General features: G+C 43.8%; 1 protein-coding gene across 1 annotated transcript; it reads right to left on the minus strand.

Annotated features, from left to right (window-relative positions):
• Positions 1-915: 915 nt before the first annotated feature.
• On the minus strand, positions 916-21679 carry efemp1 (EGF containing fibulin extracellular matrix protein 1). The gene is made up of 11 exons (XM_061087054.1): positions 21542-21679; positions 20814-20917; positions 20586-20631; positions 20156-20434; positions 8265-8387; positions 8040-8159; positions 7044-7163; positions 6660-6779; positions 4613-4739; positions 4331-4523; positions 916-2852 (listed from the first exon to the last, which is right to left on the minus strand). Exons 2-11 carry the CDS (start codon positions 20892-20894, stop codon positions 2691-2693), a joined length of 1371 nt encoding a protein of 456 aa, XP_060943037.1. The 5' UTR covers positions 20895-20917; positions 21542-21679; the 3' UTR covers positions 916-2690.
• Positions 21680-22556: the final 877 nt, after the last annotated feature.

The following is a 22556-nucleotide window of genomic DNA, read 5'->3' on the forward strand; positions in this document are numbered from 1 at the left end:
TATCCCCCTCTGGATTCCTTTAAACAAGATAGATACAGAATGATGGCTACAGCATCATGTTCACAGAATTTATCATTGTTATATTCAGATTAAATCATCCTCACGTTTTCCCAAAAGCCGAGAGGAGCAGCGGAGCATTTTACACAACCGCTGCATTTTCCATTACGTTGTAGATGAAGTCAGATCTCGTTCCCTTGCTACAGGAACAGTGGAGAAACAGCATATGTGGCACTCGAGAACATCATATTTCATATTTTTCGGCTTTCAACATGTCTTCTTCAAAACTATTTGTTGGCAACTGGTGGGACAGATCATTTAGATGATTTGGTTATTTTTATTTCACCCTATTGGATAAACACAGGGGTCGGGGTTGCGCAGTTGCTGATCCTTATCATGGCAATAACATTCATAGAATCACCTCCTCCTTAACAATTTGTCTTTAAGATAAAAGCACTTTTTTTTTTGTCCCCGTAATACTTTATATCGAGCTGAACTACAGAGCTTTTATTTTGAAAAGTTTTGACCCTGGGTGTGAGGATTCTGTCGGTTGCTCAACAGCCCTCTGAAATAGCCAACATGCAATTTATGAAAAATTACATACTAATTCAATTTCATTTTATGGAGAACATTGACTATACATTTTTCACTGCAGATAAACCAGGTAGGATGAACACAAACTCCCACTCTGCACCATAGACTGTGTATAAAAAGCTCTTCACACAACGTCCAGGACACAAACAATAAAAAGAGAAAACACAATTTTGTAGAATCGTTTGAGGAGTACTCACTAATGAAAAGAAAAAATTCTGAAGTAGCTCCTGAGCGTTTCTAAGTTTAGAACGGGCACTGTACTAGTTTCTTAAAATCAGTTTTCTGCTCTTTTAGTTATTAAAAAAAAACTCATAAACACTTCACCCCATTTATCCATCATGTTTTATTCAACAATATAATTTTTGCTCTTCAGAGTACAATCAATATAAGGTACATATGACAAAATATATTTTAAATATAAGAGAAAAAAAAACATTAAGGCATTTCAATGATTAACAGTCTTGACAGCATGACTGATTAGTGTTACATTTTTGTGTTTATACCTCTAAGGCACTATTGCATGATCACTGCAGAAACCACATAAAAGACTTCCAGGCAAAGATGGATGAGTTTCTACACTTGCAGAGTGCTGCTGACAACAATGTCGATTTTCAATGCGGTTTTCAGTGCAATGTGTCTAAAGTGTACAGTGTTTCAGCAATAAGCCAGAACAGATACGCGGAGTCACGAAAAGCGAAGCAGGTAGTGAAAGAGTTCTCCAATTCAAAAAGTGTGGTGGCATTGTATTAACACTTTAGTAATAATCCCCTGTTTCACACATGAACTATAGGTACATGGCGAAGCACAGTAATTATCTTTATCACGCACGTCAGCCTGGTGCCGGTGCGACTTCTGGACTGGGGCCGACCTTAGAAAGCCCAGCTGTTCCTCTGGGGGATCCGCAGTGGCACCAATGAGGGGTCAATTGGCCAAGGCGTGTTACGAAAGCCTCATTTCCTGTGGAGCGCTCTCGGGTTCAGAAACCTTGGTTATTGCCTCTGTGACCGAGGGCTGTTATAAGATGGCATCAAAGAAACACATAAACAGCTCGACCACATCAACCTGCGGCAGAGAACAAGCTCCTTCTCACTCTTTCCTTTTCTCCCCCTCCGTGTTTCACACTTTCGCTTGCTTGCATGCAAAAAAAAAAGCTAGGCACACACACTCACCCTCACTCATCCACACACACAAACACTTTCACACGCACAGACACACACACATAGATTTGTTACCTAGGTATGTACACAACTTAACTCCTGTCAGTAAAGTCCACGAGCACGAAGCCTGTTGTGGTACAAAGTTAAGCAGTCTCTCTACTCACAGGCAAATTCCCTCCCTTGACACTTCTGAACTCCTCTGGAAATTATTACTCATGAGTAAAACTGTACAGACACTTGCATGAATAGCGTGGCGCAGCAGCACTAACCCCTACGACATTTATCAACAAAAGCACATGATTTAAAAAAAAAAATACTTCTGTATCAAAAGAAGCTCATACTGGATATTTGTCATGTATATTAATAAAGAAAATATGATTTTTTTTTCTGTCTGGCTTACGACAGAGTGCTTCACTGATGTACAAACAGGTTATTGTAAGCACTTCTGGCCGGAACAAAGTGATAAATGTGGGTGCAGCTGCATCAAAAATCCATCCACGTTAGGGGGTGTGTCCACTAGGCGTCTTTTTCGGAGGGCCACTGCTCTGATCCCAATTATTTTCAGTATGGAAGGAGCAAACTGATGCATACAGCATCTTTCTCATGTCACTTTCAGGCACTTAAAGTACAAAACATTTCAACTTTAAAGATTACAGGGCCCAATTCTTCAAGACACTCAAACTTTTCATATACAGTATGCCTCCCAGCACCTGGAGAGAAAGAGATGCCCAGTGGTCACATCACAACATGGACTGGTCTGTCATGAGCCATTTTGAACTGACGTGCTGCTGTAAGAGTCTTGAAACTGCCTATGTTATATGTTGTATGCATGTTTTTTATGAAAAATGTACAGTATTTTATGCTAAAAAAGGCATCTGCTGTGCTACACTGCTATGTTTCCTGAACCGGACTTGTGTGGGCTGTTGGGAATTGTGGGGGTGCTCAGAAAGCGTATGGCCCGACTATGATGGTGAGCCGCAGCAGTGAGCTGGAGCGGTAGTTCATGGTCAGATGGTGAGTGATCATCTCCAGGTCTATGACGTACTCCTTGGGGCCTGTCAGAGGCTTGGTTAGCACCAGCATGGCGCTCACATTGCTGGAACGCTGCAATAAAAGGTTATCAGTTAGCGTGTGAATACAGATTTTTATACTATTTTAACATTCAATCAATCAATCAATCAAATTTTATTTGTATAGCCCAAATTCAAAAATCACAATTCGTCTCATAGGGCTTTAACATGATGTGACATCCTCTGTCCTTAACCCTCAGCAAGATTAAGGAAAAACTACTAAAAACCCTTTTAACAGGTAAAAATACGTAGAAACCTCAGAGAGAGAGAGTCACGTGTGAGGGATCCTCTCCCAGGACGGACAGAAGTGCAATAGATGTCAAGTGTAAAGGAAAACATCATCGGGATTAAAGTTTTTAGCAGCATCGATGAGGGTCAACATTTTGAAGGATAACTTCAATACTATATGTCAAGCAGTCCTGCTGCATCATAGTCTCTGTTCAGCAGCCAGCAAGATCACGATCCAGCGTCAAGATGGCATCCACTATAGTCCACAGTCATTGTCCACTGGCGCCAGTTAGGATCCATCATCAGCCGCCGCCTCGGTCGTGGTCCACCACCATCCGATGCCAATGTGACAAAGGATCCTCCATTATTTTGACATTGGTAGGTATATTATATTAGAACGATTTCTGTTGGTTTTGTAGTCTTCATTCAGACGTTCATGCTCCCCAGAAGATAAATCCTAACAATGTTGGCCATCCCCTGACTTTTTACAAAGCGCCACCAACAGGTTAATTTTTTGGGCCTGCAGTGATGTAGCAAGGTCCCACCAACACACACACCCGCCAGTCATGTTGTCAATCATGATGCTTCACTCCGTGTTATAGCATCAATCATTAACTGATTGAAACTTGAACATATATCAGTGTGGTTAGAACTACCTCAATTGACAGGAGCCATCTTTAGAAAACAAGGATTTGATGTGTAGGCTACTTTGACTTGTAAGTTCGGTCCATGTCCCATCTACATACATGGAGGGGGGGTAGGGGTTATGACCTATACTGCAGCCAACCACCAGGTGAGACGCTTTGGCTTTACTTTTGGGAGCAGTCATGTCTTCCACCTTTAAATACAGTCTATGCTGAACATGGTAAACTTTATACCTGCAGGGCACCAACATGTTAGCATTGTCACTGTGAATTTTTTGTTATGCTAAAACAAGCCTATTGCTCACTGTGTACGTGCAGCCTGACGGAAGCGCCGCCATGGCTGATGACTCTAAGTCTTGTTTGCTTGAAGTGCCAAACAATATCTTAACATCTCTAACTACTGCGTTACAAGTGCCATGTGTTGATAAAGAAGCAGTTTGGGTAATTGTACAAGGTGGAGTCAGGATGATAATGACAGGCGTGAAAATGTGAGTAATTTAATGGATTTAGCTTTAAAATTCAAGAAAATCACAATAACCAGCAGTTTAGCATTTAATTAGCTGATTATCACCTGATTCACCCCCCACTAGATTTACATGCCAGACCAAAAACAAGAAAAGGATTCCCATTAAGCTCTTACCCGCAGGAAGAACTCCCCTGCCTCGTTCCCAGCCTTGATCCTGAAGGTGTTGTGTGTGTTGGAGTAGATGTTGGTGGCCTGAATCTGGAACACGTCCGCTGGCACGGTCCGGTCGGCCTGGATGCTCATGTACTTGTAGACAATTGATGGTGGGAGACCCTGGCACTCAGCCTGAGAACGGCAGATACAGCGGCTGCAAACACACAACAATTACGAAAATCTCTGTGAAACTGGCAGCGCCGATGATGGTGAAACAAAAGGAGGTCGATGATGTTTACTGACTTCTCAGAGGTTTTGGCATATGGCGCCTCACAGGGGTTTCTGGGATAGCAGCGGAAGCCTCCGTAATAGTTCCAGCACATTTCATCATCTTGGCAGTTATGGGTCCCCGTCTCACATTCATTTATGTCTGGTGATTGGCACAGAGAGACAGAGAAGAATTGACCGGTCAGAAATAGCTGAAGGACGATGCTACTGTCCTTCAGGTCAGAAACATTGGCCAAACAAACTCTGCACACTTTAGCTGCTTTGAAACATGCACTCTCCGGAGGGGCTGTGTGTGAGAACCAAGTGTCCACGTGAGAGGCTTCAGACTTTCGCCACAATCTCCAAACAGCCCCCTAGTGAAAACTCTAGATAATGTCAGAATGTGAGAAAACAGAGGAAGATCATCCTGAAGATCCACAACAAGCAGGTCCGCTCCATATACACTTACTTCACATCATATGTGATATGTGTTAATATAAACCATATTGATATTATATATCATTTTATACAATAATATTGTCTTTTGCACACTCTGTCTACATATTCTTACACTCATAGTATATTATATAACCTATTGTATAGTCAAATACTTATATTCATACCTCTACTATATTTCATATATTATATCATACTCTCTGTATATTCTTTGTATACATAAGTCTATGTACACATATTTATACATGTGTACATGTTATAATTATTATTATTATATTACTATTATTACTATTATATATACTGTTGCTGCCATTATTACTATATACTGCTATTATATTGGTATAATTACTATACTATATATCCTGTACTATTTTTATATACTGTCTAACAATAACATTACCATCATATCATCAGTACTATTACCATCATCTTGCCACTGCACCTTATCTACCTATTTTATTTTATTTTATCTTGTGCTTCTGTTTTTTATTCTTTCTACCTCAATATTTTTTATTTGATTCTATTGTATTGTATTTTATTGTATTCCAATATACCGGCTGCTATGACAACTTAATTTCCCTTCAGGGATGAATAAAGTACTCTATCTATCCATCTATCTATCTATATATGAAGTTTCATACACGGGACAGACGCACAAATAAAAACAAAAAGAAAGCAAATGCCAAACACCAACAAAGTTGTCAAGAGAGTTTTTGGTGATAAGGGTGTAAATTAAAAAATGTGATCAATACCCCCGTGAGATTTCTGTGTTTTGAACACTTCTGAGCAGAGCATCTCCTCCTGCGTTGTTGGTGTGTGAAAGGCAACCTCCAGAAACTCAAGACTCACATGTCCGCACATTCTCCAGAGTTCATGTCTGAAAAACGGCTTTTCAGGACAATTTGGGTGGTGGTGTTGTTGCTGCATTTCCAGCAGCTGTGAAGAGGAAACCCGAGAGGGAAGCCCCAGTGTGGACGCAGCCCCACGCAGGCCTGACTGCAGCTCTCTCCCTGCAGCATCATGAAAATAGTCTGATCAAACGTGCCCCAGACCGCAGGGCTATTTCTGGCACAGCAACCTGGATTCATCACTGAGAGGTTCCCCCCTGATACAACAGGGCGAATTCATGGCTTCCCCTATAAAGCCCTGCACCTGACCGAGGGGGGAGAGGAAAAAATAACAGCTCGCCCTTTGAGCGAACGTTGGCGCTTCAAATGAATCCACTTCAAGAAACCAACATCATGCATATAAATTCACGGAGGTGGCTCAGCGGGGGCGACACAAAGTTGCTGTGTGAAAGTTTGTGTTGCCCAACCTCCGCATTCTTTCCATGACAGTACTGGTCGAGAGAGAGAGAGTGAGTTTCTCTCCTGCTGAAGTGAGTTAGTAAAGTGGACGATAGCAGCGAAGATTGAGTTTCCCTTTACAATTATCTTCAAAGTGTTCAGGAAGAGCCAGGAGGGAGGTAGAGGGTGGGCGGGAGAGAAGAGATCTCACTTTGGGAACTTTGTTGAGTGTGAAAACAGCGGGGAGGGTAAGATAGATAAATAAACAAACGGAGAGGGGATTAAAAAAGATTGATAGAGGGAAAAAGGGGAGAGGGGGAAAAAAAGGAGGAGTGCAGTACCTTGACATAACCTGTTACCCTGGAGCTGATATCCCTCTGGACACTCGCAGGAGTAACTTCCTGGGCTGTTAATACACTGGTACTGACACATGTAGCTGGAGTAGCTGCACTCATCAGTATCTGTACAGGAAATATGCACACACACACACACACACACACACACACACACACACACACACACACACAAACAGAAAGGGGAAGAGGTAGTGCACGTTAGCAATCGGGAATGTGATGTGCTGCTTTGAAATACATATTTTTGTGCGCGTGCATTTGTGTGTGTGCGTGTGTGTGTGTGTGTGTGTGTGTGTGTGTGTGTGTGTGTGTGTGTGTGTGTGTGTGTGTGTGTGTGTGTGTGTGTGCGTGTGTGTGTGTGTGCGCGTCCACCTTGGCAGGAGACCATGTCCTGTGCCAGCTCGTAGCCCTGGTCACACTGGCAGAGGAACGAGCCAATCAGGTTGTAGCAGTGGTGCTGACAGGGACTCTGCACGTCACACTCGTTCACATCTGGAACAAAAGCACATTTTCTATAGGGATGTTGTGATCATAACTAACTCGTTTATTTCTTATAGGGTAGTTGTACCCCACTATAGGAAAGACACACACACGCACACGCACACACACTGTACTGTACACATGTTGAACATAGCTGAGAACCAGTCACGGCATTTTCAATGACTTCCTCTGACTTCAGCGGGAGATTTGCTGCGTGCTTCAGGTTGCACAGGTCAATCTCAGGACTGCTCCGAGCCTCCAGGCATCAGTAGCCCGTGCAAACGCTTGTTTTGTCCAAATCTCAAAATATCCACATCCCGAGAAAACCATAGGCATGAGAAAAACACTGGACTGACATCCTCCGCTGGGTCTGACACGAGATGATTTAATATCTCACTTCTATTCATGCATTTATATCAATTAGCCTCGATAATGCTCATTTGTTTGCCTTTATGTTTGATCATGTATTACCTCTAATACTCTGTTGGCCCAATGTGTGTGATTTTGCTCCACTTGCATTTCCATTAGGAGCAGTCTACCGAAAGTTCTCCCCGAAGTTAGATATAAACATGTGTAATTATGATTATTATTATTATCATACACTCTTGCCGTTTGTATTGAGCCTGCAAGTAGCAGCAGGAACCTGAGTCTATTAAAAGTCAGCCTGGTAATTGTGCAGATTAGGGTGGATAACTGCTCCGACACAAAATGTCTGACAGGCTGCCTGTGAATAACAAAGCGCTGAATCCAACTGTTTTTATAATTCGATGTCGTGCACACACACGCACGCACACACACACACAAACACACAAACACACACACAAGCACACAAACACACACACGAGCACACAAACACACACGAGCACACATGGCTTTGCAGTGACTTACCGACACAGCTGTGGTTGTTGCTGGCCAACTTGTGACCCTCGTTGCACTCGCAGTAGTACGAGCCCTGGGTGTTAACACATCTGTGCATGCAGTAGTGGTTCGAGGCACACTCGTCTCTGTCTGCCGGAAATAACACGGACACACACAATGCACAGGGGAGATAGTGAGGATGTGAGCAGTGGGATGCACTGCAAAAAATAAAAAGCAAGTGTTTAAAGAGCTCACCGACGCAGTGGTCTCCATTCCTCTGCAAGCCTTGAGGACACTGGCAGGTGAAGGAGCCTCTGGTGTTGTAGCACGTCTGATCGGCGCCACATGTGTGTCTTCCTGTCGCACACTCATCTACGTCTGCAATAAACACACAAAAACTGCCTTGTTAAGAGGGAGCTGCACAGACTTCATGCAGGAACAAATGGTAGACAAAGCAAAGCAACGTGTCTGGACTGTACGCGTCCTGTGATCTGTGATGTGTGAAGGACTTTCTGCAGAAAGAGAAATCTGTGATCACCGACACCATCACATCACACACGTGGGCATAAACACACATTCACAGGAGTGGAGGCCATCAAATAAAGAGGGCTTTTATTTAGCAGCTCCGGGTGAAGGAGGGGGGGAGCACAGATTACATCTTCTACTAACAGGACAGCTTTTTGAAGGTGGGAGTTTATGTGTGTGTGTCTGTGTATGAAAAGAGGGAGAAACAGCTCAACTGATAAGTCATGTGCTTTCTACCATAAAACCTCTCTCTCTCTCTCTCTCAACAGACATCCATCAGGCCAAAAGCACATAGATGCAAATGTATTTACATTCAGTCTCTCGCCCCATCATTAATTACTTCTATACCACGATAAGGAGTATTTTGATGTTAGCATAATAAGATTAAAAGCACAAGCTCCTGCCACAAAGATGCAACATCTTCCAAATCATTTGAAAATATTGTAAAATGTCTTTATTCTAAACAGCTCTGCACATTTATCACAGACCTTTTGATAAACATGATTTCAGAAGTGCAAGCTCCAAAGTTGCACACTCAGATTTTATAGTTAAGAACAGATTGCTTGAGATAAAATGGTACTTTTGTTATTAGATAACTTTTCAGGCAAAGTTTGAATGTTTCCATCTTGGACTGAAAACATGACACCATATGAGTGGAAAATATTCTCCTGTCATCTTGATCCTACGACAATTTTGGTTTGTTTTAGAGCCGCAGCCTCTTACAAAAAGACCTTTCTCACTACAACCCCCTCACCCGCTTTCTTCTGAACCTCCATCTTTCCCCCTCTCTCCCCCCCAACACGCACACACGCACACACTCACACTACAAATACGCCCATACTGTATATGCTCATCCCTGTGGGCCCTTCAGCCGTCCTCTTGGGTGGTCTGACTCAACCCATCATATGCAGACAGCCAGTGGGCATCAGTTTAAGAGCATGACAGTTATCCTCAATACCACACGCACACAAACTCACACAGGAAAGGAGGGGGGAGTTTTTCTGCATTGTGATTTGACACATGCACACGTCTAAAAATAATCTGGAGGACCTGAGTGGTAAACTAAAGACTGGAAAACCAAAAAGCTGCGCTCTGTCCTGCCTTGCTGGCAATGCTGCCTTGATGGACATGTTGGAATTCTCCCTTCTGCAGAATTTACTTGCAATTCACCTGAGAGCTACAAGTACTGCCCTGCACTTGTATGACTCATACATCTCATATGAGTTGACCATGACCTTTACCTTTGTCCACTGAATATTTGAACCAAATTTGCAAGGATTCTCTAAATACATTCTTAAGATAACGTGTTCAAGAGGCAAAAAAAGGCTTTGTGAGGCCACAGCTACCATGACCTTTGACCGTTGAGCCCACAAATCGAATCACCTCATCCTTGAGTCCAAGTTAACGTTCGTACCAAATTTAAACTAATTTCCTAACTGTATTCCTGAGATGTTGTGTTCACAAAACCAAAACTGTGATATGTAAAGTCAAAGGGACCTTGAGCTTTCATCATCAATTTCTGAAGGTCTTTTTGAGATATCACGTTCACAAGATAAAAAATGTGATTTGTGAGTTCACAGTGACTTTAATCTTTGACTTTGACCTTCAAGTCATCCAAATTTGAAGAACTTCCCTCAAGGTGTTCTTGAGATACTGTGTTCACAAAGATGGGAGGGACCAACCTAAAACATAATACCTCCGGCCACAAAACTCCCTTAGATTGATAAATTAAACCAATAGAATCAGACGAGGAAAAGCCACCTTGCTTTAACAAAAATATGTTGCCTGACGCACTGCCTTCACAATTCAGTGGGACTAGTGCTGTTGAGAAATTGGCTTGATTTGCTGTGGAAGAGCTTGTGAAACAAAAGGTGGACAGAGGGTGAGTCATCTTCAAACCTTACAGGAAGGAAGGGGAAGACGGCTTCACTGTGTTCAGCTCTACGTGAGCACGGTGATAAGACGAGCTCAGTACATACGGGACAAAACCAGGGCTTATCTGAAGGTGCACCTGAGAGACACCAGGTGTGAATTACACAGAGGGAGGAATGCCCAGTCAAGGCCTCTTGCAGAATGACCCTCTTTGTAAAAGGACAAAGATAAAAGCAGTGTTGTTCTGGGAAAATCTGTGCTCTGATGTGGCCTGAGAGGCATGTGGGAAAGTGCTGCAACCAGCACCGAGTGTCAGGGAGAAACCAAAACGCTGGGATTGCAGCAGTATCACATTGTGGGAAACTATGACACTTGCATAAGCTTCATGACATGGCTGTTAAAAAAAGCCCAGGTGCATTAGGAGTAGGGGTGGGAATTGGCAAAAATAGTATTGCGATTCTGCGATATATTGCGATACTGCAAGTATTGCGATCCGATTCTGCGATCTATTGCGAATCATGTCCCCCATATTATTCAAAGGCATTACAAAAAATTAGGAAAATGAGACTGCTCAACTCACTTCAAATGTCACCTTTAATTCTGTGAACAACATTGTCTTCTACACATTAACTGAAGTGCAAAAACTAAGAAAGGGTAGTGCAAAAACTTTGCCCTTGAACATTCAGGACACAGGACCTTTGTAATTATTTTCTGAATAGGAGACCTCTCACATGACACAGAGCTCCCAGCACATAACTTACAATTATTCAAATACAATACAGTAACATAAAGCAGACATAATAGAGTAACATAAACCTGAGAATAATCATATAAATAAGAGTAACCTAGAGCTTCAATCAAATTGAGACCTGCAAGGTCATGACCCAAAATGTTAAATTCATTTGGGAATATTGGCATTTTTGTTCAGAAAAAGGAGTTGGTAAACATACTCAGATGTTAAAGTGCTCCTCTGGGCCGTTACTATATCTCCTGGAGTGAAGAACATCCTTTCCGTATACATACTAGGTATCTTTTAAACTCTGAAACTCTCCTCGTCATGCTTTGCCAGCCAGGGGCTGTTACATATATAATTGTAAATAAATATTTTAAAAAAAAACAGAATCGATTTTTTTGCCCCACCACTAATTAGGAGGGCTCCTAAATGTCTTAATGTGGACAATAGATTTACACAGAACCAATAACCGAGTTCATTTGAAAGAAAGCAAGAAAAGGTTAGATGGGAGACATTACCAGTCAGAAGCTGATATCAAGCCTCTGTGAATCACAACCACACCCACTTCCTGCAGGTATTTGGTGATTCATACAGACTGGAAATGCCTTGCCTTCCGGCTGTAGATTCTGACAACACAAGTCTGAGGCTCCCGATAAAATAGAGTCCTGTCTGTTGATGCTGTCCCTGTGCCAAGAAACAGACAACAAAACTAGGATACCAGGAGTTTTAGTGAGAGAAAACAACTAAATCTGGCCAATATGTTGGATATTTAGCGTGTTAGCATGTTAGTTAACATTTGCTGATTACGAATATACACAAGCTGTTGGGAATGCAACGTTTGCTGGGAATTGGTCATGAAACAAAATGGTTGATGATTTTATGGCAATAAATCCTAATGGTTATTATTCTGATGAAAAAGAGATTTTGGTTTAAACCATGGAGTGTACAAAAAGATTGCAAATAGGACAGCTCATGAAAGCCAAAGAGTATAAATCGCCTCCTGGTGGCCCGCTGCAGTATAGTCATAAATCCAGGCTCCTCCATATTAGTGGAAAGGACATGGACCATGTTTTGGCTTCAATTCTGGACAGTGGAAGGAAGCGGAGACTCGTTCACCATCTTTACGTACGGTTTATGTTTTAAACTTTTATTTTTCAGCACAGGATTAATGTTAGGTCAGACAGGCAGCAGTGTTTGGCTGAATTCAGGATCAAATCTAAGCTAAATGTGGTCCACATATGGGCTAAAGACGTGGGCTACACATCAGCAAGATTAGCTGTTGTTTTGTTGCAGATTGTTGCCAAGCAGAATTAAATCGGATGGACTTTGAATGATCTTGAATTACCGAAAACATATAATGCCACTGTTGGGCCGAGTGGTGCTGGTTACCTAGGAGAGGGGATTCAGTTTGTGCATCATTATAAAAGGTGTCGCTGGTGCAGGGCAGACATCTGCAGCTGGGTCGTGTTTCAACACTTCCTTACATAAGGTGTAGGAACCGCTAGAGAAAGAATTAACAGCACATGACTGTTGAATTGATTCGAAGCTGCGTAGCTTCCCAAGGAGTTGTGTGAACAGAGGTGCACGAGTTATATCCTCGCTCCCTTCAAGAACGAGAGCTCTAAATAAAAGCATATGTGCTGAACGCGTTCCAAAGGTTCATTCACGGGAATATGTTGTGGTAACTGCTACTTTGTCACTAAACCTTTAAGAAGCTGCCAATGCAAAGTTACACAGAAGTGTGTGAGTGCGTGTGTATTGTATGTGTGTGTGTGTGTGTGTGCATGTGGCTCTAGCTGGCTCTCAGGTCCCATAAAATCTTCACAGCTTACCACATGCAGCACCGTCTATATAGTTTACACAGGAAAACTGATTTTACTGCAACAAGTCATCAAATGTGATGATGTGTTGCATGTGGAGAGAAGTGACTCTGTTCTCCGAGGTCAGATTTTATTTTACCTTTTTCATTCAACGCAAGTTTTTTGCAGCAGCCAGCCTGCCACCACATCACAGGGAAAGATAAGGCTGAGGAGGCCTTTTTTTTCTTTTTTCAAACAAAAAAGGGCTTTTTAAGATTTGAAGTTAGATTTACAGCCGCGTGTGCATGTGTGATGTCAGAGTTAACAAACTCCTTGCTTTTCAGGTAGATTAATTCTAAATGCCTTGCGGGAGCTGGGGGAGTGACGGGGACGGCGGCAGCTCCAAGAATGCACGTGCGTGTGCACGGATGAGAGGGTACGTGCGCATCGCAGGTCCTGTTTGAGGTTCTCCAACATTTAATGGCCTTTTTTTGCAGAGCTTATGCTTTTTAAGAATGGAAAGATGTAAAATGAAGAGAGTCACGTTTGATGTATGTGCATGGAAAACAACATGTTTGTCCATTGTCTGGCCTGAATTCAGAACAATGTGTTACTTGCTGCAGATTTATACTGACATGATAGGGCTTGTTGTAATTATCACTTGAGAGCATTTAGTCTTGTTTTCACTGAACCGCTGCGATGGAAAGCAGGAGCCGATCCAGGGAACAGTTGGAGCCGTCCTGCTGTTGGACAGAGTCTCCGTTTCCCTCTGATTATTGGATAATTCAATTTTTGGGAAAGCAGGGTGCAAGATGCGCAATGGTAATGGCCCATAAAATTTCACAGCCTCAAATTTATCAACATGTCATAGCCCAGCCCCCTGAGCGCTTGGTTTTGCTTGACCTCAAACACCTTGATGCCCCCCCCCCCCTCTCCCATGGTGAACACAGCACCACATGTTGTTGTAGTTTGTGCGGGAACTGCAGCAATCACTGGCTGGAACACGACCTCAGGACAAATGGGAGTGGTAGTGTTTCCCTTTCAATGCAAGTCCAAACACAAGAAATCAAAAAAGAAAAAAGAAAAGATTCGAGACACTTAAACTTTATTTCATAGAAATAATCCTCAATACCACATCCCTATTAGGACAAGAAACATTTCCATGCTCCAGCTCTCCACACCAGTCCCATGATTCCCCCTCTCATCGCTCTCATTGTTCAGGAGGAACAGGAGTTTTTAGTCATGTTGACATTTATTAACTGATTTGTGAGTTTGTTCCACACACTTCTAAAGGTCGGGCAGAGTCTTGACGTTCTTGAAAATCCGTCCAGTGTGCCAGCTACATTCCTGACTGATAATAATCCTTCCTGTTACACTGAAAACGTCTCTGCAGCTATTCGATATGCAGAAGATCAATCACCCCTGCCCACCCGACACACCGCTGGTCGGGCGGTAGCCATTTGCAGCCTTCACAGAAAATCTGTGGCATGGAAGGAATGGAACCAGTAAACACGGACACCGGCTGGTCCAAACAAATCACTGCGATAACATGAGAAACAAATGTTGCGATCACATGCGAGTGTCACCTAGTGATTTATAACAGTCCCGTGTCCCTTTCTATCATGAGGTAAACGGAAAGAGCAACACGTGTGAGCACATCAGAGGAGGAAGCAGCTGGCTGTTGGATGGGCACCGACCTCTGGGAGAATAATAACAACAACATGAAGCACTCACAGAGAGGAGGCACGACAAAGCTGCTTCCCCAAATGCACGCTTCTCGCTGCCATCGTTGATGTGACGGACGAAAGGAGCCAGCAGCAAAACCACACGCAATAACAGAATACTGTACAGCAACAGTGCACACGCCAAACGAGAGGCTGCCCGCAGGATGGACTGAAAAACACTCTGGAGCTTTCTGGCAACGTCAGGAAACAGATGATGTACGTTGAAATACAGCAGAGCTGGAAGCCATTCTCTGAAATGTATTTTAAGGTTCCTCATGTACTGTGCTGCTTTTGTTCGAGGAGGTTTTTGCAGTTGGTGATATCAATAATTCTGGCAATCGTAAAGACTCCTCATCTTATCTTACTGTTTTAAACTTTTCATCAAAAACACTTAATATTAGTAGAAATGTTCAATAAAGAACCATCGAATCTGTCATAAAGTTGAAAAATAGTTGTCACTGCTCTCTGGTGGACAAAGTGTGTACTGACACCATTTAGGGAATTCTAATGAACATTTAAATATAAACTTGTTAACATGAACCATCAAAGGTATTGAACAGATCAACATAACAAATGAATAAACCATAAAATAAAAATGATTAAGGGGGTTTGGGTCATGCTAGCGGCTGAGTGAGGCTTCGCATTTGGCTAATGCTAACATGCTAATGTTAATTGCATCCATCCACCTATTCGATCTTAACTAGTAACCACCTTTGTCTATTTCAATACAGACCAAAGGGACAGACCATAAGCAGTTGCGGATCCAGGGGTGGGGCCAGGGGGGCACTGAAATCTGATTGGCCCCTGAACTGCCCCTGTTTATATTTTGTAAACAAAATTTTACTATCAACAATATGTCATTTAGTTGACGCTTTTGTCCAAAGCGACTTACATTTTTAGTACACTCAGCATTTATGAGGGGCCATTTAGGGGTTCAGTATCTTGCCAAGGACACTTCGGCATAGAGATGGGGAAGAGTGGGATTTGGACCGGCAACCTTATTGTTGGAGAACCCCCGCTCTACCACCTAGGCCACACCGCCTAACAATAAATTTAGAGTACACTATGTGCTTAAACATCAATTAGCCCCTGTATGTAAATCTTGCCCGCTTTATTGCCCCTGATCCAAATGTGCCACTGCCCTGAGGCCCTCGACAGTTCACGGGCTAAAAGATGAAACACAAACTGGAGCTGCAGTGCAACAGGTGCAATCAGGTGATCACAGGGACGCAGTGATGCAGGACAGAGCAAATCATTAGTCTGAGAGCAGGTGGAGGAGAAGAGCTTAGCAGGTAATAGAAGGGTCCGGACGCCACAGAGGTGTGCCTCAGGTGTCTGTTGGTTTCAGATACCCTAAACAAATCAAACAGTTCTCATCAAGCAGACGTTTTCTGTTTGATCCCACTTCCTCCTGCAGAGCAACCGAATCACTGCGGAAAGTTTTCATTCGAGATCCTGTGTGTGTTCCACCTCTGCGTTGAAGATTGGGCTTATCGTTCAGAGATGTTCGAGGGGAAAACAAACACGAACATGATACCATCTGAAGGAATTTCTTGAAAAACTCTTTCCACAAAGACTGTTCTTCTGAGGTGCCTCACTTCAAATGCAAATGTCAGGGTGAGACAGGAGTGGGAGAGATAAAGTTTAAAGCAGTAAAAGTTCGAAAGGTGGAGCCCGCGGGTGGCGCCGTGCTGCGCAACCACCGGGGCTCTCCCTCTCCCTCTCCCTCCGCATTCCTGCTCCTCGCAGATCGATCCGATGCTTATCTGTCAAGGTGGTGAGTAATTCTTACCATCACAAAAGATGGGCGCAAACGGAAAAAACAACCTCCGCCGACATTCCAGAGATATTCCTCCCAAAGTGCGTTGCATTGGCACGGAAAAAATGCTATTGCGTGTACTCGGCCTCCTTCGGAAAAGTACACACGTTCTCTGTCACAGGGGGGCTTAGCGGCCTTAATAGAGCATACTTGGGAAAGATTTCCAGCCACTGCAGGTGAGGAGCATCCAGACGTAGCAGAAATTAGTCAGGCATGTAGGTGGTAATGTGGCCTGCATGACCTCAGGAAACCAGACAGGTAAACAGGAGTGGCATGTCCTCTCATGTCCCATAGTGCAGCGCATGAGCGTCTAATTTAGAGATGAAAAATAAATAGGCAGAAGCTGAAGTGTGTAAACTCCAGGCTCCAGGGGAGAATAATAGAACCCGCAAAGTGTAAAACATGATATTTATCGTTGTCTTTGACCGATATTACACATCTGAGCGGCCAATGAAAGCACAGTTAGTTTGTGTTTCTCAAACAGGAGGGCGTGCTCTCAAACTGTGCTCAACATCAACGGATAATAAAACAACCGCTTTCCACTTTTCATCAGATTTTACGACCGATTCCGGACGCTTTTGAGGGACAACCTTCATTTCTGAGAGGAAGTGATCTCAACGCTGATGAAAATAAGAGTTAATATGAGTACACAGGAGTACAACAAGCCACTTGTGGGCATCTCCCGCTGCTAAACACAGAGAGAGAGTGTGTTTGTGTGTGTGTGTGTGTGTGTGTGTGTGTGTGTGTGTGTGTGTGTGTGTTTGGAGGGTAGGGAGGTCATGGAAATGCGGGGCATCATTAAGCTGTCACACTTACAGTAAGGGTTCATAGTTTCTCTATGTGGCCAGGCGAGGAGGAGGGAGCCAGCTTCCCCTATGTGTCACTACAACAACACACACTTAGACTCGGGTTCACACTCGGGGCCAAACAGCTTTATTACATTTGCAACAGCCGTCCGCAAGGAACGAATATTAAAGCTCCATTTAAAGGAAAAATAACAGGGTATAGTGTATTATGTAATTTGCGGCCTGTTTCACTTTTAATCAGCATAAAGGACAGTGCACTTAAGAGAAGCTGTTTTTGTTTTAAACTGTTACAATTTAAGTTGTTGCTTTGGAAAATTGGCTGGGTTTTTTGCAGAGCATTACGCTGATCTCTCTACTATTACCGCCACACACTCAGCAATAAATCGCCAAGGCAACTCACCAGCAGAAGGAGCCATGACGTTGGTACGACCTGGCTCGGTCGGCGCTCCCGCACTTCTGCGGTGACTTTAGTCCGTGTCAGCCTTTCATGTTCCCCTCTGCCCTACCTGACTCGGCACCCTGGGTTTCCTCCGCAGAGTGGTGAGTTAGCAGGGAAGGGGCCTGATGTAAGCGCTATTTGATACTTTGAGGTTTCCCTTCCATTGAAAGCTTACGGGAGTTCCTTTGTGAGAGAGAAAGATACGGAGCGGTGCAAAACAGCCACTGTGCATGGAACAAAAAAACGAAAAGAGGGAGAAAAGAAATGACAAATCTGCATCCAAGAACAATTGGCACATTGTGGCAAGTTCAAGGTAATGACAGAGAAACCAGAGACAGATGTAAACAAAGATTATATCACTCCCGCCAGCAGAGAACGGCACGAGATGCCTTCCAGTTAAAGCTCCAGTCACTTCAAAGCAAACGGCACTGACAGCAACAGCCTATATCTTTGTTGAGCCCCTGAACTGGAGCGGCACACCAGTGAATGACTAAGTATTAAAGCCATGCCAACTCGCTTATGTAGTTACTTTAGCTGATATGCTGCCATGTTTTACACTCTAATAAAACCTAATTGGGTTCCAATTCAGAGAAACACATAAAGCACCGCACACATACCGTGGCCCCAGGTGTAAAATCAAACTTGTTACTTTCAGCGGAGCTCCGCGACCGCAACGCCTCGCCGCACACGTGCCTCAGCCTATGGCAAGAGGAGCTGCTAACCAACGAGCACATGTACAGTGTGGTACTACACTTTGACTCGTATTACATTTACCGCACAAACTCGTACACACACAACTACGACCGCCATGATCCCTCACTCTCCTCTCACACTTCAGGGAGATGAAAAAAGGTTATGAGCGAGGTATATCGGTCCCAAAGGTGCAGCTACAACATCTGAGCACCATTGTACGTGTGTGTGTGTGTGTGTGTGTGTGTGTGTGTCTGTGTGTGTGTGTGTGTGTGTGTGTGTGTGTGTGTGTGTGTGTGTGTGTGTTTGGGTAAACTGTACTTAGATCTTTGTGAAGACCATTTTGAACAAAGACCATACGGAGTGAGGACATTGTGGTTGGGTCTCTTTATTTCAAAGGGCTGTTATAGGGTTAAGGGTTTGAATTAGGTTAAGGTTAAGTTAGAGGATGATACATTGAGTGTTGGGGGGGGGGGGTAAGAGGATCAGTCAGGGCAAAGGGGTTAGGGTTATGCATTGAGGTGTAATGGTAAAGGTTTGGGTAAAGGGCTAGAGAATAGTGTGTGGGTGTTTGGGTGTCTTCCAGGTATTATTCATATTGAAGGGACCTTACTCTGTTTATAAAGTCATAAAATGATGGAGACTTATTTTCCTTATGAGGACAAAAAGCAAGATTCCATAACGTAAATCATGACATTTTGAGGTGAAGACTAGATCAGGTTGAGGTTGGGTTATGGTTAGGCAAGTAGTAACTGTGGTTAGAGTGTGTCTCCAGGAAATCAGTTTAAGGCAATACAATGTCCTCTGAAGTCATGGAAGTCATCTCTCTTTGTGTGTGTGTGTGTGTGTGTGTGTGTGTGTGTGTGTGTGTGAGGAGAATAATGACTTTTTGAACCACTCCCCATCTGAGGGGATCAAACAGTCTCTCTCTCTTAAACACAGGATAACACCCACCTACTGTAGAGAGCAGAACCTGCCCCACTGATGTGAAACCTCCTTCATCTGCCATCAGACCTCAAACCCTCAAAACTGTTTTTTTCTCATATTTTGGGAAGAGGGGGGACTCCGGCCAAAAAACCTCACGCTGCGAGCTGAAGAGTTTAGAAAACGTGACATCACGGGGAGAAAGAGAACGAGGAGCTTGCAACACATCTGGCAGCTACGCATGGTTTCACTGTTCATGACTGTCAGAGAGATGGATGAACGCTTCACCTTCGGAGCTCTGCTTGTAAGGGCTCCAAAGTCATTAGCAAGTAATTATCAAATACCTACATAGCTCTGCTTAGAGACACATTCGGACGCATTTTTCCTGGCAGCAGAGCAGCGCGGCATCTGTCCACGTGCACCACCTCTCAATCTCAGCATTCCCTTCTGCCTGCAGTACACAGCAGTCAGTACAATGGAATTCCAATCTGCAAGCACATTTTTAAGGGTGTAATCTGTTTCACCGGGGCCAAAAATGTTATCTTTGATATTCTGGAAGATATTTAAAAAGTAACTCGTTTGATGGAGCCATCTGCTTTGCACTTGTATCCCATAGTTTGCGGTCCCACCTCGGCTCCTGCTGACAGAGTCCAATCACTCTCCTGAGGAGCTTGTCAACATCGTTCGCTGAGACGTGCGGAGCTGTCTCCCTGTTGTTGTTGCAAAGCCGCAAAGAGAGGCTACATAAATGTGATCCTACAGCTGAATAGAGAGAGAGAGAGAGGGGGAGAAGAGGTTCGCTGAGCTGATCTCACCTCTGCAGAGGTTCTGCTCATCTGGGGTGAAGCCGGGCGTGCAGCGGACCGTCCGGGTGGGCTGGGGGAGCCGCTGGTTGCCAGAGAACACGGGCGGGATCTGGGGCTGGCTCGGAGGCACCGGGGGGATGGAGTCCGGCAGCGGCACCTGCACCTGCTCGCCCTCCTGGCTGATGTAGATGACGGCGCTCTTGGGGAGGCAGAGGTATCCACCAAAGTGGTTGATACACTGCATCCCTCCTTTGCAGGCATCATCTAACAAGGCACACTCGTCGATGTCTGGAGCAGGGAAAGGGAAACAGACATTAGACGTGGCCATTTCTATTCTTTGGTATACAAATAAAAGACATTTTAAGGAAGAATTAAAGGCATAAAAGTTGCACAAATGGGAAATAATCAACCCTTTACATTTCAGTTATGAATGTCTCACCTCTGCACTGCTCTCTGACTCTGTCATACTCATACCCCTCTGTGCACTGGGAAGGAGAGATCAGCATGAAGTTATCACCTTTTAATGACATCCGGTGCAGCAACATGTGATAATGACCCCAATTACAACATCCAAATTAAAGCGTGTGGCATCTCAGACATGACAGGTTGTGTTAAAACCCGCAAAAGGCACAATCGGGTAAAAAGATATACAAAATCTCTGACTCACAGTGTAGGAGACGGGCTCCTCAGCCTCCTGCGAGAGGACATGCATGAAAACAACGCACAGACACACACAGATCCCCAGCATGTCGGCCGAACGTCGGAGGAACACTGTGAGGAGAAGCAGAGGAACCAACTGGATCATTCCTTCTTTTCTTTCTCTCTCTTATTAAGCCTACACGTTTTAATACCAGTTATTACATCACTGATGGCATTACTTCACGAGTCCCAACGCATCCCTGTGCTGGCGTGATGTTGATGTTGGCGGCGCTCCAGGTGAATCTGTGACTTCGGCTCCGCGAAGTGTTTTTTCTGCTGTTTTTCTCCAAAAGGATTAGTGCGTAATACGCGTAACGATCGTGCGTAAACATGCCCCAGTGTGTGTGTGTGTGTGTGTGTGTGTGTGTGTGTGTGTGTGTGTGTGTGTGTGTGTGTGTGTGTGTGTGTGTGTGTGTCAGTCTGTCAGGGAAAAAGAACGAGTTAATCAACCGTGCAGGGCTCGCGTTGATTAATCGTGTGTGTTTGCGCAACAACACAACACAACTGACCAATTAAACCTCATCACAATTTGCGCTTTCCTGATTCTGGTTTTTTATCCAAAATCCTGACACTTGTTACCGGAGAAATCTCTAAAGAACGACCTCAGAGACATGCGCTGCTACAGATTGTTTTCTCCTTCACTTGTTCCAACCTTCACCCTCCTCCGTGTCATCCTGCGGTGCCCTGGCCACGTACCTGCAGTGTACCTGAGGATCTCCACTCTCTCCTCCTGGCGTCCTGGAGAAAAAGTCTCGGGATCTTTTTTCTTTTGCTGCTGCAGATTCCCGAGCGTGTGTGCGCAGAGGATCCTGCAGGACGTGCGCAGTGGATGGTAGGTGTGAGTCGGAGCGCAGGAAGCACTTGTGATGAACATGCGGTCCGTGCAGTATGACAGACTGGGGGGGGGGGGGGGGGAGCGGTGTACCGGGCAGGTTGGTCTCCCACCGGAGCGAGCAGCAGACCACAGTGGCTCCCTCTATGGACTGATGAGTGGCGGATTTAATAAAGGGAACGATCATAAGCAAAATATATCAATGGATCTTATAAAATAAAAACATGTTTAACTCAAAACGGTTTTTCCTCTGCATGTATGGCATTCATTAAAAATACCGGAACAGTTGAGATTATAACTGCTTTGGTATAACATGCAGTAAACTTTGAATCTATAATTTATTATAGGTAACACTAACAATCATAATAGATTATTCAGCTAAGCTTTGATGGAATGCAACAATATTGCACCACTGTGTTGCTTCCCATCAGGAGTGTATTAATGTTATTGTACGGTGGCTCTGAAGTGCAAAACACAGCAACAATTCATAAAACCCAATTTTGTTTTGTTTGCCCCAAATGTTTTTGTGATTTGATTTCGTTTCTTTAGTGATTTGAATTTAAGTTTTGGAGAATTTTTGTTTTTGTATTTGCTGTGGGGTTTTGTGACTTGATGTTTTCTTATTTGCTGTTGTGCTTTTGGGATTTAGTGTGTGTTTAAAGAATTTTTTTTTTCATGGTTTGTTCTCCTGATTTACACTTCAGGTCCACCTTATTATTGCACTTCATTTTGTACGATTTCAACAGTTTTATAGCCAGAAATCTGCACCAATAACATCTATTAATTTGTACTGGATTTCTATATGCTCTCAATCTATTTATATTCACAAATATACCTCTATAACCTCTGGTCTTGTAGCCTTCAACTCCTTGGAGCTGT

Source organism: Limanda limanda, chromosome 15 (genome assembly GCF_963576545.1).
Source record: "Limanda limanda chromosome 15, fLimLim1.1, whole genome shotgun sequence".
In the NCBI taxonomy this organism is placed as follows: Eukaryota; Metazoa; Chordata; class Actinopteri; order Pleuronectiformes; family Pleuronectidae; genus Limanda; species Limanda limanda.

Excerpts from the sequence above, each read along its gene's own strand:
- efemp1 (XM_061087054.1), bottom strand. The coding sequence starts at position 20,894 with ATGCTGGGGATCTGTGTGTGTCTGTGCGTTGTTTTCATGCATGTCCTC. Across the intron at positions 20,435-20,585 it reads AGTCAGAGAGCAGTGCAGAG|ACATCGACGAGTGTGCCTTG; the intron begins GTGAGACATTCA and ends TCCCTGCTCCAG. Across the intron at positions 7,164-8,039 it reads CAACAACCACAGCTGTGTCG|ATGTGAACGAGTGTGACGTG; the intron begins GTAAGTCACTGC and ends CTTTTGTTCCAG.